The sequence below is a fragment of the Neopsephotus bourkii genome, unplaced genomic scaffold (genome assembly GCF_033783945.1).
Source record: "Neopsephotus bourkii isolate Nb327-2 ecotype Australia unplaced genomic scaffold, CSIRO-AGI_Nbou_v1 NB_998, whole genome shotgun sequence".
Classification (NCBI taxonomy): Eukaryota; Metazoa; Chordata; class Aves; order Psittaciformes; family Psittacidae; genus Neopsephotus; species Neopsephotus bourkii.
This window is the reverse complement of record NW_026901490.1, coordinates 1028501-1055539: the sequence shown is the minus strand read 5'-3', so window position 1 is coordinate 1055539 and position 27039 is coordinate 1028501. Positions and strand designations below refer to the sequence as shown.

General features: G+C 42.8%; 1 protein-coding gene across 3 annotated transcripts in view; it reads right to left on the bottom strand.

The window, feature by feature from the left end:
- BTBD7 (BTB domain containing 7) overlaps positions 1-27039 on the bottom strand; it is a 63029-nt gene that overhangs the window by 19926 nt on the left and 16064 nt on the right. For all 3 annotated transcript variants that reach the window (XM_061359895.1, XM_061359893.1, XM_061359894.1), the window contains exons 2-3: positions 20293-20478; positions 6043-7122 (exon numbers count right to left, since the gene is read on the bottom strand). In XM_061359895.1, coding sequence (XP_061215879.1) covers positions 6043-7122; positions 20293-20374 — 1162 coding nt within the window. In that variant the 5' untranslated portion in view covers positions 20375-20478. The remainder of the gene's footprint in view (positions 1-6042; positions 7123-20292; positions 20479-27039) is intronic.

Genomic DNA, 27039 nt, shown 5'->3' with positions numbered 1-27039 from the left:
TAGTTAAGTATGTCAAGCCCGTAATTTTGCAAATTCGTGCATTATTGACCACATTTTAGAACTCTGAAGCACACAAGTTTTGGCTACACAGTATCACAGTATGTTAGAGATTGGAAGGGACCTCAAAAGATCATCTAGTCCAATCCCCCTGCCGGAGCAGGAACACCTAGATAAGGTTACACAGGAACGTGTCCAGGCGGGTTTTGAATGTCTCCAGAGAAGGAGACTCCACAACCTCCCTGGGCAGCCTGTTCCAGTGTTCCGTCACCCTCACTGAGAAGAAGTTTCTTCTCAAGTTTAAGTGGAACCTCTTGTGTTCCAGTTTGTACCCATTACCCCTTGTCCTATCATTGTTTGCCACTGAGAAGAGCCTGGCTCCATCCTCGGGACACTCCTCCTTTATATATTTATATACACTAATAAGGTCACCCCTCAGTCTCCTCCTCTCCAAACTATAGAGACCCAGCTCCCTCAGTCTTTCCTCATAAGGGAGATGCTCCACTCCCTTAATCATCTTAGTTGCCCTGCGCTGGACTCTCTCCAGCAGGTCCATGTCCTTCTTAAACTGAGGGGCCCAGAACTGGACACAATATTCCAGATGAGGTCTCACCAGGGCTGAGTAGAGGGGAAGGAGGACCTCTCTCGACCTACTAACCACCCCCCTTCTAATACACCCCAGGATGCCATTGGCCTTCTTGGCCACAAGGGCACAGTGTCGGCTCATGGTCACCCTGTCGTCCACCAGGACCCCCAGGTCCCTCTCCCCTACACTGCTCTCTAACAGGTCGTTCCCCAATCTATACTGGAACCTGGGGTTGTTCCTGCCCAGATGCAGGACTCTACACTTTCCCTTGTTATATTTCATCAAGTTATTCCCCACCCAACTCTCCAGCCTGTCCAGGTCTCTCTGGATGGCAGCACAGCCTTCTGGCGTGTCGGCCACTCCTCCCAGCTTAGTGTCATCAGCAAACTTGCTGATAGTACACTCAATTCCCTCATCTAAATCATTGATGAATATATTAAATAATACTGGTCCCAGTACTGACCCTTGAGGCACTCCACTAGATAAAGGCCTCCAACTAGACTCCGCCCCATAGACTACAACTCTCTGGCTTCTCTCCTTCAGCCAGTTCACAGTCCACCTCACTACCCGATCATCCAGACCACACTTCCTCAATTTAGCTGCAAATTTACACGAAGATGCAAAACTAGGTGAATGTTTTGCAGAAAAGAAAACATGACCTAAGTAGCACTGGAGATAAAGAAGGGTTCACTAGTGGTCAAACACTTAAGTCTATTGCTAAATTCAATACCTCTTTTGAGCTATTTGTAATCCCTCTGCTGATTTTTGTAAGCACAAAAATTCAAAACATTCATGTACTCTCACCCTTGGAAGGCTGAATCCAAAGTACATCTATTACAGCACTATTAAGTATATATTTACTTCATATATTTATAAAGTATTTTTTGCTTTATTCAAATACAAAGCTCACAACTTTATAGCACTTCAGATTAACTATGAAAAGGCAAAAATAAAATGCTGTGAAGGTAAGGCCAGGGAGCATTCTGAGTTACGCTAACCATCCTTCCACAGTGAAAAGTCCAAGTTATATTGAATCCAATACAGCATATTATGCAACCACCTGAAATATTAAATCAGGAAGCAGATTAAAACAATGCAGATGGTATTATTTAAAAGTATTTTCATTTATGATATGGCAGTTACAAAGGCCTTAAACATTCTAAGACATTAACAGCTGGATTTTTGAAGTTTTAAGTTTAGTCTGAAATGTAAGGTAGCCGTCACATGTTAAAGTGTTCCAAATATGTGGTAAAAGCTCTTTAATGTTTTCTCTACCAAACAACAAAAACTTAATTTACTTTTCTGCTCCTGCCATGTGCAAAAAGCATGTTTAGGAAGCCTGAAATCCACTTCTACATCTTTGGCTTCTTGCAGCCATCAGCTGATAACAGCATTCCTGAAGCAGCACATTCAGCAGCAGGCAGTAAGCTGATCCAGCTTAAACAGAAAACAATCACGGGTCAGAAAAAAAAAGCTGCCAACTTAACCATAATAAACCAGAGGGAAGAACTTAACATGGGAACAACGAAGGGCTGAGGGAAGAAGAACTGATATTTGAAAGGAACAGGCCAGCCATCACTGTTCAGATTTAAGCTGTACATTAAACTTGTTCAGATTTAAGTTCCTGGAACACAGGTGACTGAAGAAAAAAATCTGGAAACGGTGACCAGATCTGTTTCTCTGCAAACTGATATTACAAACTGATTTTATATACTCAGTTGTACAACTTGGTCAAATTCTTTGTCCTTGCATATAGCCTTGGAATGCAATTGCTCTAAGGAAGATCCTTTCCACTTCCTATTTTCTCGAGTCTCAAACTTCACCATATAAACCCTAAGCATAATATCAGGCTTGGGTACGAGTGAATCATTGTAAGGAGATACTAGGTCAGATTTATGTTAATATTTACTTAATCATACCCAATTTACCTTACAGTTTTAAGTGCCAGACTAATTCCTTTGAGCCTTGCCCTACTACACTGATGAATGACTGACATATTTGCTCTAATTTTCCCACAATAAACTTGTGTGTATTTAATACCGCTACTGTGGGCTTTCTGGCATTTCAGTATTTCAGTCCTGCTGAGATCAATGGTACTTTTGATGTCAGGCACTATCTACCTCTAGATCAAAGGCAGCACTACTGAATACAGCTTCAAAATAAAGTTTTAGTTCTTAGTCTTGTCACAAGTAAAGTCAACACCTAAAAATAAAAGGAAAACAAGAAGTTTGACATTAAGGGGTTTTTGTTGTCAATTTTACTTTAGAAAACTTCTCATCAGGCAGAAAATATCCCCAAGCAAAACTATTTCAGTCCTAGTATCCAAAAACCTGTAACAGAAAAAACACACTGGGAGAAACAGAAAAACACAGGGAGACTATTCATAATAGTAAACAACAGAGCCAAGATGCAGAAGAGGATTCACATACTTATAATAGCTATCTAATAAAATTAAGATACCTGAAGTCAAAATTCTCTGCAATACTGCACTGCCACATCCACCACTAAGACTTGAAGGAGGGATTACTTTAACAGCATATGACAAACAGTGCCAGAAACTGATCTGGTTTAACACCTGGTACAGAAGAGGAAGGGCTAAGTGATTTTTAAACCTGATCTTGGTGAGTCTATGTGTTAAAACAATCACAGTACAGCTGACAGAGGGCAGCAAGTTAGCATGAAGCCATAAAAGCAGGAGCAGAGTGCAGAAACAAGCAGGCAGGGCAGAGAAATATTCCATTAAGATGTGCCTGAACCTCCTGGGGAGGGCTCTAATCCTCACAGCCTCTGTAAAAGCAGTGAAGAGCTTCACTTCACAGGTACAAGCGGCTTCCAGTATTATCAGCTGTACAGATGAGATATGCTTGCTGATTAGTTCATTTATTCAAATTAGTTCATTCAAAGATCCAATTAATTTTATCTTGGAAGAAAAGTGGCAACTATCAGCTGAAACAAGCTGAAGGCAGAGCAAGTTCTAAATAAAGCAGTCTTGCTTTGCTTGGACAGTGACTTCAACATGGGGAAACCATCTATTAAAATACGTCAGAAAAGGAGTATCACTGTGTTATGAACAGGAAGATTTCCATGGAAAAAAGTCAAAGCTGAATCATCTGCTGAAATTTAAGAAAAATCACAACATCTGGATACTTAGAAAAGTCCCTGAAGACAAATCATACTAAAAATCTGTTGAAAATACAAACAATTGATCAGAAGCTTTAAAATACATCAACTTCACTTGACACTCAGTTACAAATACCCAGCCAAAACTGAGTAAAACTGAACAAAACAACTTGGAAAGAATGTCTAGGCTTGCATATAATGACCCAAAAATATTTTCCAGGAAACCAGGGAGACAAGCTTTAGCAAGTTCACAATTGGCTAAGATGAGTGAAGTGAATCAAAAACTTGAGCTGCCTGGGGGTATGGAAATCTAGAGAAGAAACACAAGACATGAACTGCTGCAAAAGTCATAGCTTGGGCAAAGCTGCACACCTGCAGCACAATAGAGTAGAAAAGTGCTGTCAGAGGACAAAGATAAGATTTCATGAGAACTGCCTGCTCAGTGATTGCCTACACCAACACAATACTCCCTTTTCTAGCATTGCTCTGCATAACATCTAGAAGTCAGATGTTTGAGTGACAGCTTCCAGTCACAGAGATGATCACAGGACTGGGAAGCCTGCCACATGAGGAAAGGCTGAGAGAGATGGGTTTATTCAGCCTAGCACAAGGCTCAGGGGAGACCTTCTTACCATGTTCCAGTATTTAAAGGGTGGCTGCAAAAAAATAACCTCCCATTTCACAAGGAGTCACATGGAAAAGACAAGGGGTGATGGGCAAGTTACTGATAGGGAGATTCCGGTTGGAGACAAGAGGAAAATTTCTCATAATGAAAAAAATCATCCATTGGAATAATCTCCCCAGGGAAGTGGTGGATTCCCCAGCATTGGACACTTCTTAGATTAGACTTGACAGGATGCTGGACCATCTAGTCTATGTCATGCTCTGCTTAGAAACGGTGGACCATATGATTCCCAAGGTCCTTTCCAAACTTGTATTCTGTGATTATGAGATGTACTTTTCCCTGATCAAATAAGATTTCTTTTAATTTTCATTATAAGATTATACCAGAAAAATCCTTCAGTGCCAGCAGAGTACCAATGACCTAAACATGAACTCAGCAAATTGAGGATTAGATTATTAGATAGTGACTTCACTGGCATACAGATTTTCTACAGATTGTTTACTGCTTTCTCCTGTAGCTAGGGAATGCAGCAGTGATTTGTAAAATCATCATTAGTTCCAGTTAAAAGACTAGAATTTCATTATCTAAAGGGGTATATTGGATAATACAATAAATTTCAATCTTGGCTTGATTTTACTGCATTTCTCCCCTACGTATAAACAACCTCCCCACAGCTCACCACTTTTGTGGTCAGACACAGGGAAAGAAGACCAGACTTCTGAAGGCCACTGCATGCCCCTACCTCCTCCCAGTCAGCACCCCCAAAACACTACATCTCTGGTTCAACTACAGGGCCACCAAAACTGAGCCCACACTGTTGGACTCACTGGTTCCAGCCACCCAAGCATGATGCTGAGGTGCTGGCAAGCCACTTGGCTCAAACGTAAAATTCTTATCCCCCACTAGCAAGGCCTGAAGCAAGTGCCATATCCCATTATGTAGAATATGGCCACTAAATAGTTGAAACCCCAACAGATGAAACAACAAATAAAGCTCCTGCCACCACAAGAGGTATTTTTAGTTCCCTAGTCAGAGTTGCACCACCTCACCAGAGGTTGTAATAACCCTGGCCAGACTCCACGTACAGGAAGTACGTTATCAAGATTTGAGTGACCCTCTAGAATAATGGACAGAAGTGAAAACTTCTAAGCTTTAAGTCTTAAAATACCAACTGCCCCTGCCTTCAATTTTGTAAATCAAGTAGAAGACACTAAAAACACACGACTAGTGTAATTAAGCTGTTCAAATTTACTTTCTAAACACAAGACTGCAAGCTTGGTGTACCCTCTTTAACATAAGCAACAGAAATAATCATTCAAGTTTACATCACATAGGGGCACTTCATAACAAATCTAAGTATTTCTTCCTCTCAACAAGGATCTCTTGTATCCTCCCATCATTTGCACCCAAAATATGCATCATAGATTAAAGTACATAAAAACAGAACTATCAATACCAGTTATACATATCTGACTTAACTAGCATGATTTAATAATAATGTGCAATACAATTAAAAGCTCTCACGACATTTCTTCTGTCCTTAGAAATCACAGATGGATTATATACAACACAATTCTCTACAAGTGAAAAATAAGTCTTTCTAGGGATTGTCAGCCATTGACAGCAATACTCAATAGACATACTTACACTGCAAAATAGCTAAGAAATTGTTCTGTAAGGTCATATATTTTATAGCAAGGACAGTATGACGTACCTTGTGCAAGCATGTTAAACTCCAAGAACAGTGCTATGTGATAAAGCTCCATAGCTTCTTCAGCCCTAGTCATGTTTAATTTTCCTGCTACAAGAGCTTGAACTTCACTTAAACTGCCCACTGAAGGACTGGAGTGCAAAACTGAGAGGTCCACCACATCTGTATACATACAGTTCAAAATAACCTTAGCGTATTTTTTTGGTATGATAGATTCATCCAATATAATTCTAGTTGGAGTTCGTAGAGTTCGGTCTGTGATTTCTTCACCAGTTCGTATCCTCCTCTGCAGCAGGTGACGAAAAAATGGAGATCGTGATGAAATAACAGCTTTGTGAGCTCTGAGCTCTTCATCTAGACAGTTCTGATTTCCACCAAAAGTTTCAACTAAGTCAGAGTTGGATGAAAAGCTAAGAACCACATCATAGTAGCACATGTAATCAAAGAGCGCACGCATGTCAACATCTAATGAATTTGGTGTTCCAAATTCTTCGCTAAGCTGCACAAGGATATCAACATTTTGGAATCTTGAATCCTCCATTCCAAACTCGCCTGTATAAAGGTAGTGTAACAAAGCAGAAAACATGGGCATATCTATGCCAGCTGTGTTAATATCCATTATTATTTCTGCCCCATACTCTGGTGAGGAAGAAAGCAGCGTCTTAAAAAATGGACATCTTGCTGCTAGTATCGCACGATGCACAGGAAAACAAGTTTCTTGAAATATTAAATCTACATCAGTGCAATATTTGTACTGATAAAGTTCAGCCATGTCTTTTTGTAGCGTCCTGGCTTCTGGTCTTGCCAAATTAGCTTGTAGATAAAGTTCCTTTAAGGCTGACGTCCCCTCATATTCTTCTACTAATGCATTGACATCTCTGACATCCCAGCCTGAGAGGAGCTCACGCATCTGCTTGGCATGGTCAGCAGACCGGCTAGACTTCCGACGCTTAATGAATTTCTTTTTGAGGGTAGCAAGGCCAGAGGTTTTCTTTTTCTTGTCTTGAGGTTTCTCATGGCCATGGTCAAGGCTATAGAGCTTTGATTCACAGCCATAACCTTGATGAGAGTAGGATGATGTCCCTGAAGGCAAAAAGGAAAATTGAACACATTTATTCTTTACATTTAAAGGAGGGGCCATAAGACATAAGCAGTCCACCAATGTCTTTGAGAGTTACACAGTTTTTCCTTCTGAGATGAAATAATTCAGCAAGTTGGAACCCTGACTGAAGCCATTTCTACCCATTAAGAATTATTTTTTTCTTCATCTATAAGCTTCTTTTTTTTTTTTAATGCATTCAATTTTAAGAACCAAGCAGTTGATGTAACTTTGTAGCACATGGTAGGCTTATGCAAGCAGGAAGAGAACACCATGGTTAGAATGTTACAAGTGCCACTGTGCTACCTATAGGAAGCAAAAAACAAAGCCTTTTTAAAAACTTGAATGATCCCAGTTAAATACTAGCATCTCCTCCTTCAAAGTGCTTTTTCAAATTCTGTTCTTCTAGCATTAAGTTATTTCAACAATAAACATATCCCTGGTGTTAGAGAGGTAGGATCAGTCACAAAAAAAAAAAAAAAACCAAACAAAAACCAACCAAACAAACAAACAAACAAAAAAAAAAAAAAAAAAAACCAGAAAACCCCCCAAACCACAGTATGAAAACATTCAGGGAAAATGAGAACAATAAATACATTTTTAAGACAAATCTAATACGAAAGTTAAAATTCTGTCATATGATAATCAGGTAATTCCATAAGTCAAACACACAAAATGGGCTCCTTTCCACAGAACTATAGATACAAATTTTGTGTCTACACCTCATTCAAAAGAATGTGAAGAACGGAATTTCTGTTGTATTGTTAAAGATGTTCTTTGAACAGAGCATTATACAATCAAAGTACACAATTATTTTACCTCTCAAAAATCATTTATAGGGAAGTTATGAGCCAAACATGCCATAAAATGGAAAGCGGATTCCCCTCCACGTATCTGTCACATACCCGCCCTGTTCTGCCAAATGAACCTCTGCCAATTGCCAGTTTGAACCTAGACACTCTACTGTAGCACTGATAACAATTTCTTAACAAAAAGAGGAGTTAGAATGTGAATTTCTAGAAGTAATGGAAAGCTGAAGTAAGATTTTTGTAGTTTCAACAGAAGCACGACTCACATTAAATAGTTATTTCTCTAACTTTATGTAGAATCAGAATAGTTAGGGTGGGAAAGAACCTTAGGATCATGAAGTTCCAGCCCCCCTGCCATGGCCAGGGATACCTCACACTAACCCATGTCACCCAAGGCTCTGCCCAACCTCGTTTTGAACACTGCCAGGGATGAAACATTCACAACTTCCCTTGGCAAAGCCATTCCAGTGCCTCACCACCTTTACAGTAAAGAACTTTGCCCTTATATCCACTCTAAACTTTTCCTGTTTAAGTTTGAACCCGTTACTACAGTGATAGGGGCCCCCCTGCCCTCTAGGACTATATCCCATGGAACCTTCCTAAGTAGATTCCTGAAGAGGCCAAAGTCTGCTCTCTTGAAGTCCAGGGCAGTGAGCTTGCTGCACACTCTTCTCACTGTCCTGAGGATCTCAAATTCGACCATCTCATGATCGCTGCATCCAAGGCTGCCCTGGAGTGTCACTTTTCCAACGAGCCCTTCCCTGTTGTTGAGCACGAGGTCAAGCATGTCACCTCTCCTTGTCGGCTCCTCTATTAGTTGCACAAGGAAGCTGTCTTCCAAACAATCGAGGAACCTCCTGGATTGCTTGTGCCGGGCCGTACTGTTGCTCCAACAGATATCAGGGTGGTTGAAGTCTCCCATGAGAAAGAGGGCCTGTGAGCGTGAGGCTGTTTCTATGTCTCTGTAGAGTCCTTCATCCAGAGAGTCCTCTTGATCAGGCAGTCTGTAACAGATCCCCACAGTAATGTCTCCCATAGCTGTTTTCCCTTTAACCTGACCCACAAACTCTCTGTTAACTGCTCACCTGTCCCCAGACAGAGTTCCATACTCTCCAGCCTATCCCTAACATAAATAGCAACTCCCCCTCTGCGGCTGCTGGGCCTGTCTTTTCTAAAGAGCCTGTTACCTTCCATTCCAACACTCCAGTCATAGGAGCCATCCCACCATGTTTCTGTGATGCCTATTATATCATACCCCCATAGACGTGCACACACCTCTAGTTCCTTGTTTGTTCCCCATGCTATGGACGTTTGTATAGAGGCATCTGAGCTAAGCTCTAAATGAAGCTGGCTCATTGGCTGAAGCAGCTGGAATCTCTCTATATTGCTCTACGCATTTATTACAGGTGCTGGCAACTGACTGGGTGTTTTGGGATGGAATGATGCCCCCCTCCCACAACACATCTAGTTTAAAGCTTCCTTGACCAGTCTGGCAAGCCTCCTACCAAAACTGCTCTTGGACCAGCTCCACCAGCCCCCCGTAGACCTGGCCTACAAACTTGGGTCCTGTGTTGAAGACACCCAAACCCCTGACCATGACACCACCCTTCTAACCATTTATTAACCTCGCCAATCCTCCTAGCCTTTTTAGTGTCTTCCCCTGTACCCTTTAGAACTCACAAAAAGACAATCTGAGTTCTAGAGTCCCTAACCACCTCTCCCAGGGCTCTGTAGTCCTTCTTTATGTCCTCCAGGCTACTGCTATCTATATCACTAGCACCCACATGTATCACCAGAAGTGGGTAATAGTCAGTGGGACTATTTCTTCTCTAAGTGGGAATTTTCTCTCTAAGCCACATGGTGAAAAACCTCAGACACGACAGAAAAAAGGAAAAACAAGTACACAAACCTACCTACTACTTCCAGACAAAAGAGAAACCAGAGGAAAACATTTGCAAATAGTATACAGATTGATAACAATAGCAGCTTCATCTGAAGTAGTATTTGTCCACTTTCTGCTGGGAATAGTTAACTTGCTTCCATTGGTACACTTGTGTAGCTTCATTATTTGTTGCCTTTTCAGATCTTGTAAGTTCAACACATATTCAACCTCAAGAGTTTCAGGGGCCTTTTGTAACTCAATCTATCACTGCTCAATTCCATTTGTTTCAGGTAGATTTGATGGGATGCTATTTTGAGAGCAATGTTACAGGCCAGTCTGTCAAAACATAGTGCTTTTAGTTACCATATTTCAGGTGAGTATTTCTTGCACTTCAAAAGACACAGGAGCAAATCAAAGTTGTATTTGAGAACACAGCAACTGTAGCTATTGAAGATTTCTGTAAACTGTTTTATTATTTAAGCCTCAATAATTCGAAGTAACTTTACACACTGGCTTTTCTGCCAAGCTAATTAAACCCCACCCCCACTCCCCCATCATGCAACACAATGGTTTTATGATTCATCTGTTAGTGAGAACTTTGGGAAGTAACTTCAAATTCTTTGAAGGAAGACCTCTAACTATTTTATTCATGCCACATCAAATTTTGCTTCATCAGGAAACACGTTATCAATCATACTGTAATTTCAAGACAAAAAATACATCATTTTAAATGAAAAGAACAGCAGTAACTCAAGGCAATTTCAATAAAGGGGTATGCTGCAAAATCCACAATAAAAATTCCTTCCACATGATATACTAGGTATTACAATAGCAAAATAGATTCAGTCTCCTGCTGATAGAGACAAGCCTAGAATTTCTGCTCCATTTAAAAGTATTGATTACATTTCACAACAAAAGCATGACTACGCTTTGGTCAATCTATAATGATAGATTCTACTCCAAGAGAGCATGCCAGCTCATTTCATGAAGTATTCCAGACTCTAATGGCAATCTGGAGTATGGAGCATATTCTCTTAGATTCCACTAAAGAAAAACTAGGACACCACAAGTCTCATTTTCTTTCTTCCCTGAAGGCTGCTGTGAGGTATTACTTGCATGTGAATTGCCACAACATACTAAAACACCATTCAAACCTTTGTGTACCCTGTGCTACTTAAAAGATTTAACTTCAGAAGTACTGCACACATTGCTAATAACCCTTAAAAGTAGATAAAACACTGCTACAGAAGTGCCACCACACAACTGCTTTTTGGTAGAGGCAGAAATAGAGAGGCCCCAGCATAGCCTCTCTGGGTTCAAAACAGCCAGTGGCTCCCTGCCCCTCAAAGAAAGAAATTGGAAGAGCCTCTTTTTGACCTGCCTGTAATTCCTTCATAATGCAGCAGCATTAGAATTATAGAATAGTTAAGGTTGGAAAGGACCTTAAGATCATCAAGTTCCAACCCCCCTGCCATGGGCAGGGACACCTCGCTCTAAACCATATTACCCAAGGACTCCTCCAACCTGGCCTTGAACACTGCCAGGGATGGAGCATTCACAACCTCCCTGGACAACCTACTCCAGTTCCTCACCACCCTAACAGGAAAGAATTTCCTCCTTATATCCAATCTAAACTTCCCTTGTTTAAGTTTTAACCCATTACCCCTTGTCTTATCACTACAGTCCCTAATGAAGAGTCCATCCCCAGCATCCCTATAGCCCCCCTTCAGATACTGGAAGGCTGCTATGAGGTCTCCAAGCAGCCTTCTGTTCTCCAGGCTGAACAGTCCCAACTTTCTCAGCCTATCTTCATACGGGAGGTGCTCCAATCCCCTGATCATTCTCGTGGCCCTCCTCTGGACTTGTTCCCATAGACCCATGTCCTTTTTATGTTGAGGACACCAGAACTGCACACAATACTCCAGGTGAGGTCTCACAAGAGCAGAATAAAGGGGCAGGATCACCTCCTTCGACCTGCTGGTCACGCTCCTTTTAATGCAGCCCAGGATACGGTTGGCTTTCTAGGCTGCAAGCGCACACTGCCGGCTCATGTTCATTTTCTCATTGACCAGCACCCCCAAGTCCTTCTCCACAGGGCTGCTCTGAATCTCTTCTCTGCCCAGCCTGTAGCTGTGCCTGGGATTGCTCCAACCCAGGTGCAGGACCTTGCAGTTGTCATGGTTAAACTTCATGAGGCTGGCATCAGCCCACCTCACAAGCGTGTCAAGGTCCCTCTGGATGGCATTCCTTCCCTCCAGCGGATCAACCGAACCACACAGCTTGGTGTCATCGGCAAACTTGCTGAGGGTGCACTCAATCCCACTGTCCATGTCACTGAGAAAGATATTAAACAAGACCGGTCCCAACGCTGATCCCTGAGGGACACCACTCGTTACAGGTCTCCAGCCGGACATTGAGCCATTGACCACAACTCTTTGTGTGCGGCCATCCAACCAGTTCTTTATCCACCGAGTGGTCCATCCATCAAATTGATGTCTCTCCGATTTAGAGACAAGGATGTCATGTGGGACAGTGTCGAACGCTCTACACAAGTCCAGGTAGATGACAACAACTGCTGTACCCCTGTCCATCAGTTCTGTAGCCCCATCATAAAAGGCCACCGAATTGGTCAGGCAGGATTTCCCCTTGGTGAAGCCATGTTGGCTGTCACCAAGCACCTTGTTGTTTTTCATGTGCCTTAGCATGCCTTCCAGGAGAATCTGCTCCAAGATTTTGCCAGGCATAGAGGTGAGACTGACTGGTCTGTAGTAGAAAAATTAAATTTATTCCCCACTTCTACACTAAAAGGCACTGATCTATTAAATGCTGTTAAAAAGCAACAGCTAATTCATGCCCCTGGACCATATCTAGCTCTGAACAGATAAATATTTACGAGAAACATATGACTGCCAAGACAAACTACTTGGGCACTTGACAATGTATAATGGGATCTGTCTAGTCCTCTGCATGCCTACACATTTTAAAATCTAATTACAGAGCTCTATTTAATAAACATCTAGAACAGATATACCACCCTAGAAAATGGTGTGAAATCCTCCTCCTGAATGCTGTAGACAAAATGGCAAGGAGATGACTAGTGAAGCCTCTGCTAAAACAGAAGTGGTTTTGGGTTTTTGTTTGGGTTTTTTTTTTTAGATTAAGAACACTTCATTATTTTTACAGATTTATCTTCTCTTCATAAACTGCAAGCAAATTCCGCATGAGTCAATGAACAATGGCAGCTTGGCCTACGAAACTACTTTACTTTGCCAAATTGGTTCTCAGCATTTAATACTCACCTTACGTTTACAGCATAGCGATGCAGCACTTTAATGGTAAAGCAGCATGTCTAAAACAAATCCTGGACCAGGTTTCCAGGAATAAGGCAAGTGATACATACCATGTAGCTGTTATAACTCTAGTCCCCACATTTCCATTCTACTTTGGGGTAGTAAATAGATCTTAATGCCTTCTACATTTAAAAAATAAAAAAAGAAAAAAATCTGTAAAAGTTGATATAACATGGAGAATGGATTGAGAGGACTTGGGGTGTTCCTGCTCTGGCAGGGGGATTGGACTAGATGATCTTTTGAGGTCCCTTCCAATCTCTAGCATACTGTGATACTGTTGGCTTACGACAGGCTCAACATGACCTGGCAGCATGCACCTGCAACTCAGAAAGCCAACCATACGCTGGGCTGCATCAAAAGGAACAGGACCAGCAGGTCAAAGGAGGCAATTGTCCCCGTCTGCTCTGCTCTCTGGAGACTGCACCTCCAGTACTGCATTCAGCTCTGGAGGATCCGACATAAAAGGGACATGGACCTGTCAGAATGAGTCCAAAGGATAACAGAGAAGATGCTCATAAGGCTGGAGCACCTCTGCTATTAAGACAAGCTGAAAGAACTGGGCTTCTTCAGCCTGGAGAAGAGAAGACTCTGTGGAGACCTTAGAGCAGCCTTCCAATACCTAAAGGGGGCCTACAAGAAATTTGGAGAGGGAATTTTTATAAGAGCATGTAGGACAAGAGGAAATAGCTTTAAACTGAATGAGGGCAGATGAGATCAGACATTACGAATTGATCCTTCACTATGAGGGTGGAAGACACTGGAACAGGTTTCCCAGAGAACCACCCCTGGCAGTGTTCAAGGAACGGTTGGACAGAGCTGTGGGCAACATGGTCTAAGGTGAGGCATCCCTGCCCATGGGAGGGATTTGGAACTAGATGACCTTTAAGGTACTGTCCCAGGTTCAGCAGTAGCAATCATTCTTCTCCTACTTAGCTTGTGCAGTGCTGTGGTTTTGACTTTCAGGCTGGGAACAATGTTGATAACACCAATGGTTTTAGTTGTTGCTAAGTAATGTTTATTCTGACCAAGGACTTTTTGAGTCTCATGCTCTGCCAGGGAAGAGGGGAAGCCAGGAGGAAGCAGAAACAGGACACCTGACCCAAACTAGCCAAAGGGGTATTCCATGCCACAGCACATCATGCCCAATATATAAACTGGGGGCAAGTTACCCAGAGGGCGAGATCACTGCCTGGGTTCAGCTGGGTATCTGATCAGCGAGGTGGTGAGTGCTTGTATTCTCTTCCCTTGTTATCTCCCTTATCATTATTACCATTGGTGGCAGCAGTAGTGGTTTGTGTTGTACCTTAGTTGCTGGGCTGTTCTTATCTCACCCTGTGGGAGTTACATTCTTTCGACTCTCCTCCCCATCCCTCCAGGAGCAGGGGGAAAAAGGGGGCAAGTGAGTGGTTGCATGGTTCTGATTTACCAGCTGGGCTTAAACCACAACAGGTCCCCACCAAACCAAACTGTTCTATGATCAGTAACTGTATAATGGCATACTACATAATGGCTTTTTATTTTGAACTTAATGATGAAGAGCATCAACAAAACCAAAGAGAAAGTTTTGGGGGGAATTTAGTGAAGCTTCGGAACTTCCCCCTCTTCAAACCTACTCTGTGTTTCAGCATTCAGATCTGCCTGTTTTCAGGTCTAGGGGTTTAACTTCATTCAATATAGAGGCAGATAAAACATGAAGACATGTAATAAAAATGTTGCGGCTGTCATTTTCGTCAATTGCTGAGGTGAGTAGTTCGAGAGAGGATGCCTTGAACACCGGAGCTGGGGGGAGATCAGCACCCAGGAGCCTCAGCTCCTGGGTGGAGTCCTGGGTGCCCCGGCGGTGGCCACCGTAGGCACCCAGACAGAGCCGATGAGAGGGGACACTGCAGTGCAGAGCTCGGGGTGTAGAGAGTGCCTGCACTGGTCTGGTGAGGGGAGGGTGCGCAATGGGCAGGGCTGCACTCTGTGCTCCCTGGTGGAGGTCCTCCTGCAGCAGGTGGCTGAGCTGCAGGAAGCTATTAATAGGCTACAAGACGTCAGGGAAGCTGAGAGGAAGGCAGGAATGCTTGCTCCAGGCCCAAACTGAGCAGGGGCCTCAAGCAACCCCTTTAGCTCATGGATAAAAGAAGGAGGCCGTTAACCCTCGAAGCCGGGAATTGGTGACAAAAAAAAAAAAAAAAAACAAAAACAAAAAAGGAGGAAAAGGCCCATTAAAAGCAAGGGGCTTCCTCCTAAATCTGTTGTCCCCACGCAGAACCGCTTTGCTGTCCTGCAGGGGGCTCATGAGGAAACACACTCAGGCCAGAAACAGCTGGCTGATACACTAGTAAAGAAGATCTCTACTGGTGCTGCCAGGAAAAAGCAGCAGGTCGTAGTAGTAGGGGATTCTACTTTGAAAGGGACAGAAGCACTCGTCTGTCGGCCTGACCTGGTCGCAAGGCAGGTGTGCTGCCTAACAGGGGCACGGATCAGGGATATGGCAGAGAGGCTGCCTGTTCTATTAAGCCCCATGGATTATTACCCACTTCTGGTGGTAAATGTGGGTGCTAGGGATATAGACATTAGTAGCCTGGGGAACATAAAGAAGGACTACGGAGCCCTGGGAGAGGTGGTTAAGGGCTCTGGAGCTCAGATTGTCTTTTCATCAATTCTCCAGGATACAGGGGAGGACCTAAAAAAAAACCAGGAGGATTAGCCAGGTTAATAAATGGTTAAAAGGGTGGTGTCACAGTCAGGGGTTTGGGTGTCTTGAACACCGGACCCAAGTTTGTAGGCCAGGTCTAGCAGGGGCGGTGGAGCTGGTCAATCAAGAAGGGGAAGAGCAGTTTTGGTAGGAGTCTTGCCAGACTGGTCAAGGATGCTTCAAACTAGATGTGTTGGGGGAGGGGGCACCATTCCATCCCAACACACCCAGTCAGTTGCCAGCACCTATAATAAATGCTCGGAGCAATGCAGAGACACTCCAGCTGCTCCAGCCAATGAGCCGGCTTCATTTGGAGCTCAACTCACATGCCTCTATACAAATGCCTGTAGCATGGATAACAAACAAGAGGAATTAGAGATGTGTGCACGTCTACGGGGGCATGATATAACAGGCATCACAGAAACATGGTGGGATGGCTCCTATGACTAGAGTGTTGGAATGGAAGGTTACAGGCTCTTTAAAGAAGGCAGGCCCAGCAGGCACAGAGGGGGAGTTGCCCTTTATGTTAGGAATAGGCTGGGGAGTATGGAACTCTGTCTGGGGACAGGTGAGCAGTTAACAGAGAGTTTGTGGGTCAGGGTTAAAGGGAAAACAGCTACGGGAGACATTACTGTGGGGATCTGTTACAGACTGCCTGAGCTAGAGGGATCTGCGGGTGAAGCACTCTATAGATAGACAGGAAAAGCCTCACGCTCACAGGCCCTTGTTCTCATGGGGGGACTTCAAACACCCTGACATCTGTTGGAATGACGGTACGGCCCGGCACAAGCAATCCAGGAGGTTCCTCGATTGTTTGGGTGACAGCTTCCTTGTGCAACTAATAGAGGAGCTGACAAGGAGAGCTGCCATGCTTGACCTCGTGCTCAACAACAGGGAAGGGCTCGTTGGAAAAGTGACGCTCCAGGGCAGCCTTGGATGCAACGGTCACGAGATGGTCGAATTTGAGATCCTCAGGACAGTGAGAAGAGTGTGCAGCAAGCTCACTGCCCTGGACTTCAAGAGAGTGGACTTTGGCCTCTTCAGGAACCTGCTTAGGAAGGTTCCATGGGATATAGTCCTAGAGGGCAGAGGGCCCCAAGACTCTTGGTCTTCAAGGATCACCTGCTACAACCCAGGAGTGTTGCATCCTAACTAGAAGGAAGTGCAGCAGGAGGGCCAGAAGACCTCCTTGGATAGATAAGGTGCTGCTGAGGAAAATCCAAAGGAAAAAAGAGTCTTATAGAAAGTGGAAGCAAGGACAGGTGGCCTGGGAAGAATACAGGGATGCTGTCAGGGAAGCTAGGGACCAGGTAAGGAAAGCTAAGGTCCAGTTAGAATTAAACTTGGCTAGGGATATTAAGGATAACAGGAAAGGATTCTACAGGTACATAGCAAACAAAAAACAGACTAGGGAGAACATAGGCCCTCTCAGGAAGCTCTCAGGAGAACTAGCTACACAGGATTTGGAGAAGGCTGAGGTTCTGAATGACTTCTTTACCTCGGTCTTCACTGGCAAATGCTCTGATCACACCACCCAAGTCTTGGAAGGCAGATGCAGGGACTGTGAGAATGAAGACCTTGGGCTCACTGTAGGAGAGGATCTGGTTCAAGATCATCTTAAAAATCTGAATGTACACAAGTCCATGGGACCTGATGAAATCCATCCATGGGCCCTCAAAGAGCCGGCAAATGAAGTTGCTAAGGCGCTGGCCATCATATTTGAAAAGTTGTGGCAGTCAGGTGAAGTTCCCAATGACTGGAAAAAGTGAAATATTAGCCCCATTTTCAAGAAGGGAAAAATGGATGACTCAGGGTATTACAGACCAGTCAGTCTCACCTCTGTGCCTGGCAAAATCTTCGAGCAGATTCTCCTGGAAGGCATGCTAAGGCACACGAAAAACAACAAGGTGCTTGGTGACAGCCAGCATGGCTTCACTAAGGGGAAATCCTGCCTGACCAATTTGGTGGCTTTTTATGATGGGAATACAGAACTGATGGACAGGGATAGAGCAGTTGATGTCATCTACCTGGACTTGTGTAAAGCATTCGACACTGTCCCACACGACATCCTTGTCTCTAAATTGGAGACACATCAACTTGATGGATGGACCACTTGATGGATAAAGAACTGGCTGGATGGCCGCACACAAAGAGTTGTGGTCAATGGCTCAATGTCCGGCTGGAGACCTGTAACGAGTGGTGTCCCTCAGGGATCAGCGTTGGGACCGGTCTTGTTTAATATCTTTCTCAGTGACATGGACAGTGGGATTGAGTGCACCCTCAGCAAGTTTGCTGATGACACCAAGCTGTGTGCTTCGGTTGATATGCTGGAGGGAAGGAATGCCATCCAGAGGGACCTTGACACGCTTGTGAGGTGGGCTGATGCCAACCTTACAAAGTTTAACCATGTCAAGTGCAAGGTCCTACACCTGGGTTGGAGCAATCCCAGGCACAGCTACAGGCTGGGCAGAGAAGAGATTCAGAGCAGCCCTGCGGAGAAGGACTTGGGGGTGCTGGTTGATAAGAAAATGAACATGAGCCGGCAGTGTGCACTTGCAGCCCAGAAAGCCAACTGTATCCTGGGCTTCATCAAAAGGAGCGTGACCAGCAGGTCAAAGGAGGTGACCCTGTCCCTTTACTCTGCTCTCATGAGACCTCACCTGGAGTATTGTGTGCAGTTCTGGTGTCCTCAACATAAAAAGGACATGGAACTGTTGGAACAAGTCCAGAGGAAGGCCACGAGAATGATCAGGGGACTGGAGCACCCCCCCGTATGAAGATCAGCTGAGAAAGTTGGGGCTGTTCAGCCTGGAGAGGAGAAGGGTGCGTGGAGACCTCATAGCAGCCTTCCAGTATCTGAAGGGGGCCTATAAGGATGCTGGGGAGGGACTCTTCATTAGGGACTGTAGTGATAGGACAAGGGATAAGGGGTTCAAACTTAAACAAGGGAAGTTTAGATTGGATAGAAGGAGGAAATTCTTTCCTGTTAGGGTGGTGAGGCACTGGAATGGGTTGCCCAGTGAGGTTGTGAATGCTCCATCCCTGGCAGTGTTCCAGGCTAGGCTGGACGAGGCCTTGGGTGATACATTTTAGAGCGAGGTGTCCCTGCCCATGGAAGGGGGGGTTGGAACTTGATGATCTTAAGGTGCTTTCCAACCCTAACTATTCTATGATTCTATGATTCTTTACAAAATGTATATATATATATGTGTGTGTGTGTGTATGAACTGGGGCAAGCCTTTTACTGCTGTTAATTATGATATACACTGAACATACATAAAGCCTTAAGAGGGACTTCACAGCCTGGATATCAAATATGTTAGCACTAAAGTTCTTCCTTGATATGCTATGACAGCACACATAGAATTTTTAGACCAGAGCACAGGTCTTTACATATAACAGTTTGCGGGCTGTCTTACTCAGACCTCCAAAAACTAGAAGTGTCAGAAAAGCCGAGACAAGAGAAAAGTCACAAAATAAGTAAATTTTTTTTCTGTGCTAAGGACACCACTGTGCTTTCAGTGGTGATTAAAAAAAGAAGTAACACTGAGTATCAATAAACTACTTTTTCACTTGCAAGTCAAGGCATATAAGAGAAGTGTTTATGAAGTATTTATGCTATTCACTGCTAAGATCATTCTTCAGCCTGTCAGGGTTGGAGGTTTCTTTAAGCAAGATTTATCTTCTCAAAAACTGCCTTATTTTAGATTCATCACATAAGTCTGTATTATTTATAGCGTGACAGTACTTAGATCTACACTGATGTTTTTTTGCACTAGACTAAAAAGCACATAAAGGTAATACCTGCCCCAGTTACAACTGGGATAAGAACATACTTTAAGGGCACTTCAACTCATTTCCAGTTAAGCAAGATCCTTACTTATAAATAATACTGTTAGGACAATAAGTACCTCCCATCCCCCATTTGCAGGAACAGGAAAAGGGCATCAGAAAAAGGTGTCGTCAAGACTGTTACTGTAACAGGTTCATTACCAAAGATCCTTCTAGCAATAAGGAAGTAATTCACTCATATGAGACACAATGCCAATACTATGATGAATGCTGACGATCAAGCGTTTTCTATGCTCCAACAGTTTCGTAAAAAAATTGAGGAAGAGTAGAAAATGCAGACAGTATTAACAGATAGCTGCTGCTTTTGATCTGGGAAGACTAGCATGCATGGTTTAGTTATTAAAAAGATCCACTTTATTTAAATAACCTGGCATCTGTTTACTAGCAAGTGGCAATCAAATTACTGCATACATAGGCAAAACAGATGGACAGTACTGAATTTCATGCACGATTGAGCTTGAATGGATTCAAACTCGTGACCTAGAAAATAAAAGCTCTGCAGAGCATAACTGCTAGCAAATCAAATCAAGTGTGTACACAAGTCATTTATGTAAGTGACAAGATAACTGAAAAGTTACCTATGAATGTCTGTTGTGCCTGTGAATTTCCCCCTACCCTTGGGGAACACGAGTGAGGGTAGTTAGATGCATTAGCACCCATTTTCTTCAGTCACTCAGGCATTCCGCCTGCTGGCTCTTCAATGTATAATCCCATAATCCTTTATAAATCTTCAATCCCAGGTCCAGCATTCTGTTCCTCTATTTCTGAAAAACAAACACACTAATAAGTCTATTCACATTTATGTTTTTAGTAGGTATTATGTGCTTTAGATAAAATAAACTCAAGTCCCCAGAACATAGTATTTTCATAAGCTAAAAGCACAAACGTTTCCAATACAGATTTTTCCTTGAAGGATTAAATAGATAAACACTTTTTTTCCCTCAAAAAATAATTCGTAATTTTTCACACCATTCACAATTTAACATGAAAAATTGCAACAAGAAACAGGAAGGCTATCAAAATTTTAGCTAAGATATCTTCAAGTAGGAGTTGGTCTAGATTAGATACAATCCCTTAACTATACCAAGAAAGATTTTTTAATACATGCTGATATGTTTACATACTGTTATAAAACCCACAGATTGAATTATACTGGCTGAGAAAGCAGAATAAACCAAGCCCACTGGAAGCTATACCATCATTACTGCTTTCAGCTGCATTTTTATTTCATATAATTTACATGGCTCTCATTCAGTGTTACTTTTCAAGTTTAGACTAGTACCTACAAGTAGGCTTATCATAGTAAAAATAGGGCACTTAAGCATTCATCTATGGTCTCATTAGGAATTTGAAAATGTCCTAGGAAGTAAATCCTGTAGAAATATGAACAAGAATTGTTAAACATACAAGAAGCACATTCTAATTTGGTTTTACATTCTAATTTGTTTTTATATTAGCAGTGTTAAATTATGAACACTGCAGTTAACACAGCGAAAGAACTGCCTACTATCAACTGAACACATGTTCAAAACACACAGATATCAGAGTTATACTAAGGTAATGTCTACACCAAGAAATATGTAAGACTCTACTCAATACTGTGAATATGTAATTAAATTCACGTTGTCACTGGTATACCTGTATTTGCTATATGCTCCCACCTCTATCTCCTTTCTCGGGAAACGTTAAATCAGACAAGTGCGTGCCACGCAAGAGTGTGTGCGTCTGAAGGAAGCTGCCACACTGTTCCAATCTCTTTTCCCTGCTATTTCTGGCATGAGGAGTTCAGAAGGAGTTACTGTGATGCTGGGGAGCTGAGATATGACTCTAAGTGGAGAGGCACACCTGGCCTCTTAGTCACAGATGCAGTATGCAAAGCAGATCCTAGGGAGCAGAAAGTGGGAGACAGGCCAGGAAGGAGAAGGCTGCTAATTGCTATTGGCACAGTGGTGGAGGCCAAACAAGTGCTCCAGGGTTCAAGCACTGGACACATGAGGAGGAAGAGTAGAGACGGGTTTGGAAACCTGGCTTATAGGTGTGGGCATGTGAAAAAATGAGAGACAGGGACTGGAGCATTGTGGAAGCATGACTGAGTGCATGATTCCCTCATCTGATGCCTTTGAATGAGGCTCCTAAAATCAGGCCTCTCAGCATTTGTGGTCTACAACATCATATGCTGTCAAAAGGAAACCATACTACCTCACACTAGACATTATGTGCAGGCAGCGTCAGGTCTAGAGAGCATATAGCCCAGGTCTGCTCTGCAAAGCTGCAACTTGCCGATTACCTGAATGCTGCTAAGGCAGGAGATGCAACAGTAACACCATCGCAGATTTCCTGGTGTTACACAAGCCAACCTACAGGCTTGCACCTGCAGCAAGGGGGAGTTCCCACACCTGCCCTCCCTAGCTAGTTGGCAATGTCTCGTCTTGCACAGAACCCGATGCTTTGTCAGACTTGTCCCTGTGTAGATTCAGCTTGCAATACTTCAGGAAACATAAAATTAAAGCACCTTCCTATATGAATAGCAAGCCTGCTCAGCATGAAGTTACAGTAAGTGCACACACACTATGGGCAACATCACACCAGCAAACACCAGTATATGTTCTCAGCAAACACAAGCTGTTCGATCGGTTCAGTCTTAACCAGTGCATGTACTTGTTTTCTCCCTTGTGCAGAAATAAGCTAGCTACATCAAGATAACCAAATCCATATGGATGCAGACCTCTTCTCCATGTATGAAGAGCTCCACAGATTCAAGGTAAAAATAAAATAATGTCATTAAAACAGTGAGACTCCAAATAAATTGTGTACCCACAGAATATGCTGCTTAAATGTGCTGTTCATTTCCAGATGGAATTAGCTATTTTCAGTACAAGCGCTGTGGAGGCAAGAGTCACCTTTCCGTTTCAATGCCAACTCTCTCACAAAGGCCAGCATCCTAGAGTAGGTATTCCAACAACTTCCCCTTTCACAGCTAAAATTGGATTTGGTTCATTTGGACAAAAGGCCTGGAATAACGCCATTGCTATTTCACTTTTCTCTTCTGCATTCAGCTGCAGCATGATAATTTGTCTATTAGAGATCAGGAACAACTGAGAACTATTAGCAGAAACAGGAAACAGCCTGGGAGCTATGCAAAAAGAGGGAGGGAAGAAGTTGTTGGTTTTGTGTTTGGTTTTTGTTTGGCTGGTTGTGTTTTGAAGAGTGGTTGTTATTTGGTTTGTTTGGGGGAGTGGGTATGTTCTGGGGAGGATGTGAGGGGTTCTTTTGTTTATTTTATTCATTTAGGTTTTTTGGGGGGAGGGGGCTAGCAAGCACTATACATAACTAAGCCTCAGGTTTGAAGTTAACACCTTCCACCTCCTACAACTTGGCAATAAACACGCCCTGAAAGATTGAAGGAATGTGGAAAAGGAATATATGCAACTGTTCAATACCATTAGCATTCAATGCTTGAATTTACGAACAACACTATTTAAATTAACTGAGAAAAAAACCTATAAAAAGTTCCTACGATTTCTGATATATAAAATAATTTTATTCAGAGGCTTACCACAGGAACTGTTACACATTAAGCCCAAGTGAGTATCATGCAGAATGAATTAACTCCCTTAATTAATGTAGCTTAAATAACATATGACAGTGTAAAAACAGTCACATATTAAAGCCGTACACATAAAGATATTCTTTACTGTAAATTATATATGCATATTATATATACATTTATATAAGTAAAACTAAATATGCCAGGCTTCAGTGAAGGAGGAATTAAAATAAAATACACACCATGGTCACTCATTTTACAGATGCGAAAGCTTCCTGTGCCTCCTTTCAAATTTAACCATGCACTGGTTCCTCACGTGTATGCTGGCTGACTTCTTGAGTATTCTGCATCTTGAATTCAAACACACAGTAGGTAAATAAAGCGTATTGTGCCCCATAGCTCAGATCTGATCACAGAATGATCATAGTTTTAGACCCACTATTGCTGTTAACCTCATTTATCAACTGAAAGTACAACTTTTGTATTTTTTATTACACCACTGAAGTTTATAAGGTAACACTGTATAACCCATACTGCATTTCCCAAACATTTTAAATGATAAACCGTGTCCTGGAGGAAGCTCTGCCTTCCCCTCTTCACACTCTCATATCCATGTTAAAACCAGACAAGACAAAAATTTTACACAGAGTCAGTTACCCAACTGGTTTGTTCTGGCAGCGCAGGAATACTTGTGCCAGCACAGGTCCAAGAAAGAGGAATATGAAAACGAGCTGCTAGAGCCAGGACTGCACCTTTTGACAGCAACGCGTACTTGAACCACTCATAGGTGTAGGTGCCTAGTTTTGGATGGTTTCTTCTGTTTTGCTAGTGTCCACTTCAGCCTCTACACTAAGCCTAACGTACCTGCACAGAAGTCAGTATTCGCACATAACCTACTGAGCCTAGTACGTATGTAAATACAGCTCAGTTACCACATAAAATGCCAAAGGATGCTCTTTGCATGGGTGAAAGGCAGCTGTAGAAGAACGTAAATAATTCCGAGCCACAAACAACCCAATCTTTAGCTGCAAAAGGAAAGATTTCATCTTCCTTGCAGAAGTTATCCTGCGTACCAAAAATTTCCGTATTTCAGCCTATCTGAAGAAATTTCTTAATCTAATTTTAGCCTCAGAATAGTCACAAATTTGTTCGTTTTCAAACTATCACCATACCACCAGGTGAACCTTTTCTTGCCTTTCTGTTACGGGTTGATAATGCATCCACATAAGCATCGTCAAAAGAAAACTAAATGCAACATCTGCTAACCTACTGAAACAGGATCTCATTAAAAGCAGTGACCTACACAGATATGTGCTATGTATGTGCACATGTACACAGGAAAAAGTTAAACTATGTCAAAGCTTGTTTAAAAAAAGCCTGCAGTGCAGAAATAGTATATGAAAAGTTATACAAAACCAGGAAGCTTTAGAAGCCAAAATTACCATCCCAAATGCTACAAAAAGCACAGAAGTTACTTTGAGGTAATACTGATACTCAGAGCAGAATGAAATTTTAAATAAACACAAATCTAGTTAGAAGTTTCAGCACCTGAAGTAAGTTTCTCAGTCTTCTCAATACTTGCCACACTGAACCTAAGACAACTTGCATCTGAGGTGCCTGGGCTGAGAGCCAGGAATTCCTGGGTTGGGAATTTTTATTTAACAAAAAGGCTGTGTACAGGATGGACTTTGGACAACAGTAGCACTTTATTTATAGCCATCATTCAATACAAAGGTTTCATAAAATTTTCTGTAGTCTACTGGGCCCAACTAATATAAAGGGCAAGGTGGGGAGTGTTACAGCATGCTTTATAAACTAAAGCATTTGACTTTTCCCCCTCTAAAATTTTAAGACATTTTGTGTTTCTTCTGGGGTTGTTACCATAGGGTTATGAAATAGCACACTACTAAGATGGAAGTAGGAAATCATAGCAAGTATATGCACAGACTCACACAAACATGACTTTGCAGATTTTTCATTTTATTTAACACATTTAAAATCTACGCTGAGTAAATGACAAGTATCACAAGCGTACCTTATTTGTATTTGCTTAGATTTTTATCTAGATCAGAAATGCTACTTTGCCCCAACAGTTCCTTTCAAGCAACAAGGTGGAACTGTAACGCAAGATGAGATGATAACATCCAGAGTAAACTGATACACTGGCAGGGGGGTGGGGGTGGGGAGAGGGAAGGTTTGTTAAAAAAAAAAAATTAAACAACCACCTTTTAAAGTTATAACCCCAGTAAGGAAATACTTCAACTAAGTTTAGGAATGACAAACTTATTTCCATAGAAATTTCAGTGAGAAACTAAACTACACTAAAACTAAACAGAGAAACTAAAAGAGAACTAAAAAAGAAAGAACTTGTGAGAATGAACCCTTGCTATTGGCCCCAAGGTACATGCCACCAGCTTGCCTTCACAACCTGAACCTGCCTCCAGCAGAGCAGTAGTGTAGTGACTAGTACAGACACCACGGCATCACGAAGAAATTCAGACACAAATGAACATTCTGCAAAACAGTTCTATAGATCCTGTCCACTGGGGAATCTCCAAAGCCAGCCCTAGGCATGCTGGCTGTTACATGTAGTACCACTACAGGGATTAGCAGCCAGCAACAGTCCAAAGGGACAAACATTGAAATATGAAGAGAAAGCTGCTTGTGGTTGGAGTTCCAAGTGTTTGTTCAGAACTGTATTTACTATTTACTTTTCTTACTCTCCTACTTGGTGGTGGTGGGGGGGGGGGGTTCTCCAAGGAACAAGAGCTAACAAGAACTGATCATTACATGCCCTGATCCTTAACTAATTCCACAGATGAGGTATTAAAGAGATGTACTAGCATACACATTTTGCCAAGGCTAGAAGTTTCCAATCGCGACAGTATACGTACTAAAGGACTGAATGCATACGTAAGAGCATACTTTCAAGAAATTGTGTGAGTGGCAAGTAATTCTCTGTTCAAAAGAAATGACTGAAATTTTGAAGGACCAGCTAATTCTAAAGCCTGACACACACAAATCCACATAAAGCCTATTCTGACCTTCTTAGAATCACAGAATAGTTAAGATTGGAAAGGACCTTAAGATTCATCTAGTTCCAGTCCCCGTGCCATGGCCAGGGATACCTCACACTAAAGCCTGTCACCCAAGGCTCTGTCCAACCTCGTCTTGAGCACTGCCAGGGATGAAGCATTCACAACCTCCCTGGGCAACCTACTCCAGTGCCTCACCACCTTAAAAGGAAAGAACTTTGCCCTTATATCCACTCTAAACTTTTCCTGTTTAAGTTTGAACCCGTTACCCCTTGTCCTACCACTACAGTCCCTAATGAAGAGTCCCTCCCCAGCATCCCTATAGCCCCCTTTCACATACTGGAAGGCTGCTATGATGTCTCCACGCAGCCTTCTCCAGGCTGAACAGTCCCAACTTTCTCAGCCGATCTTCATGCAGGAGGTGCTCTAGTCCCCCGATCATCCTCGTGGCCCTCCTCTGGACTTATTCCAACAGTTCCATGTCCTTTTTATGTTGAAGACACCAGAACTGCACACAATACTCCAGGTGAGGTCTCACAAGAGCAGAGTAGAGGGGCAGGATCACCTCCTTCGACCTGCTGGTCACGCTCCTCTTGATGCAGCCCAGGATACGGTTAGCTTTCTGGGCTGCAAGCGCACACTGCCAGCTCATGTTCATTTTCTCATCGGCTAACACCCCCAAGTACTTCTCCGCAGGGCTGCTCAGAATCTGGTCTCTGCCCAGCCTGTAGCTGTGCCTGGGA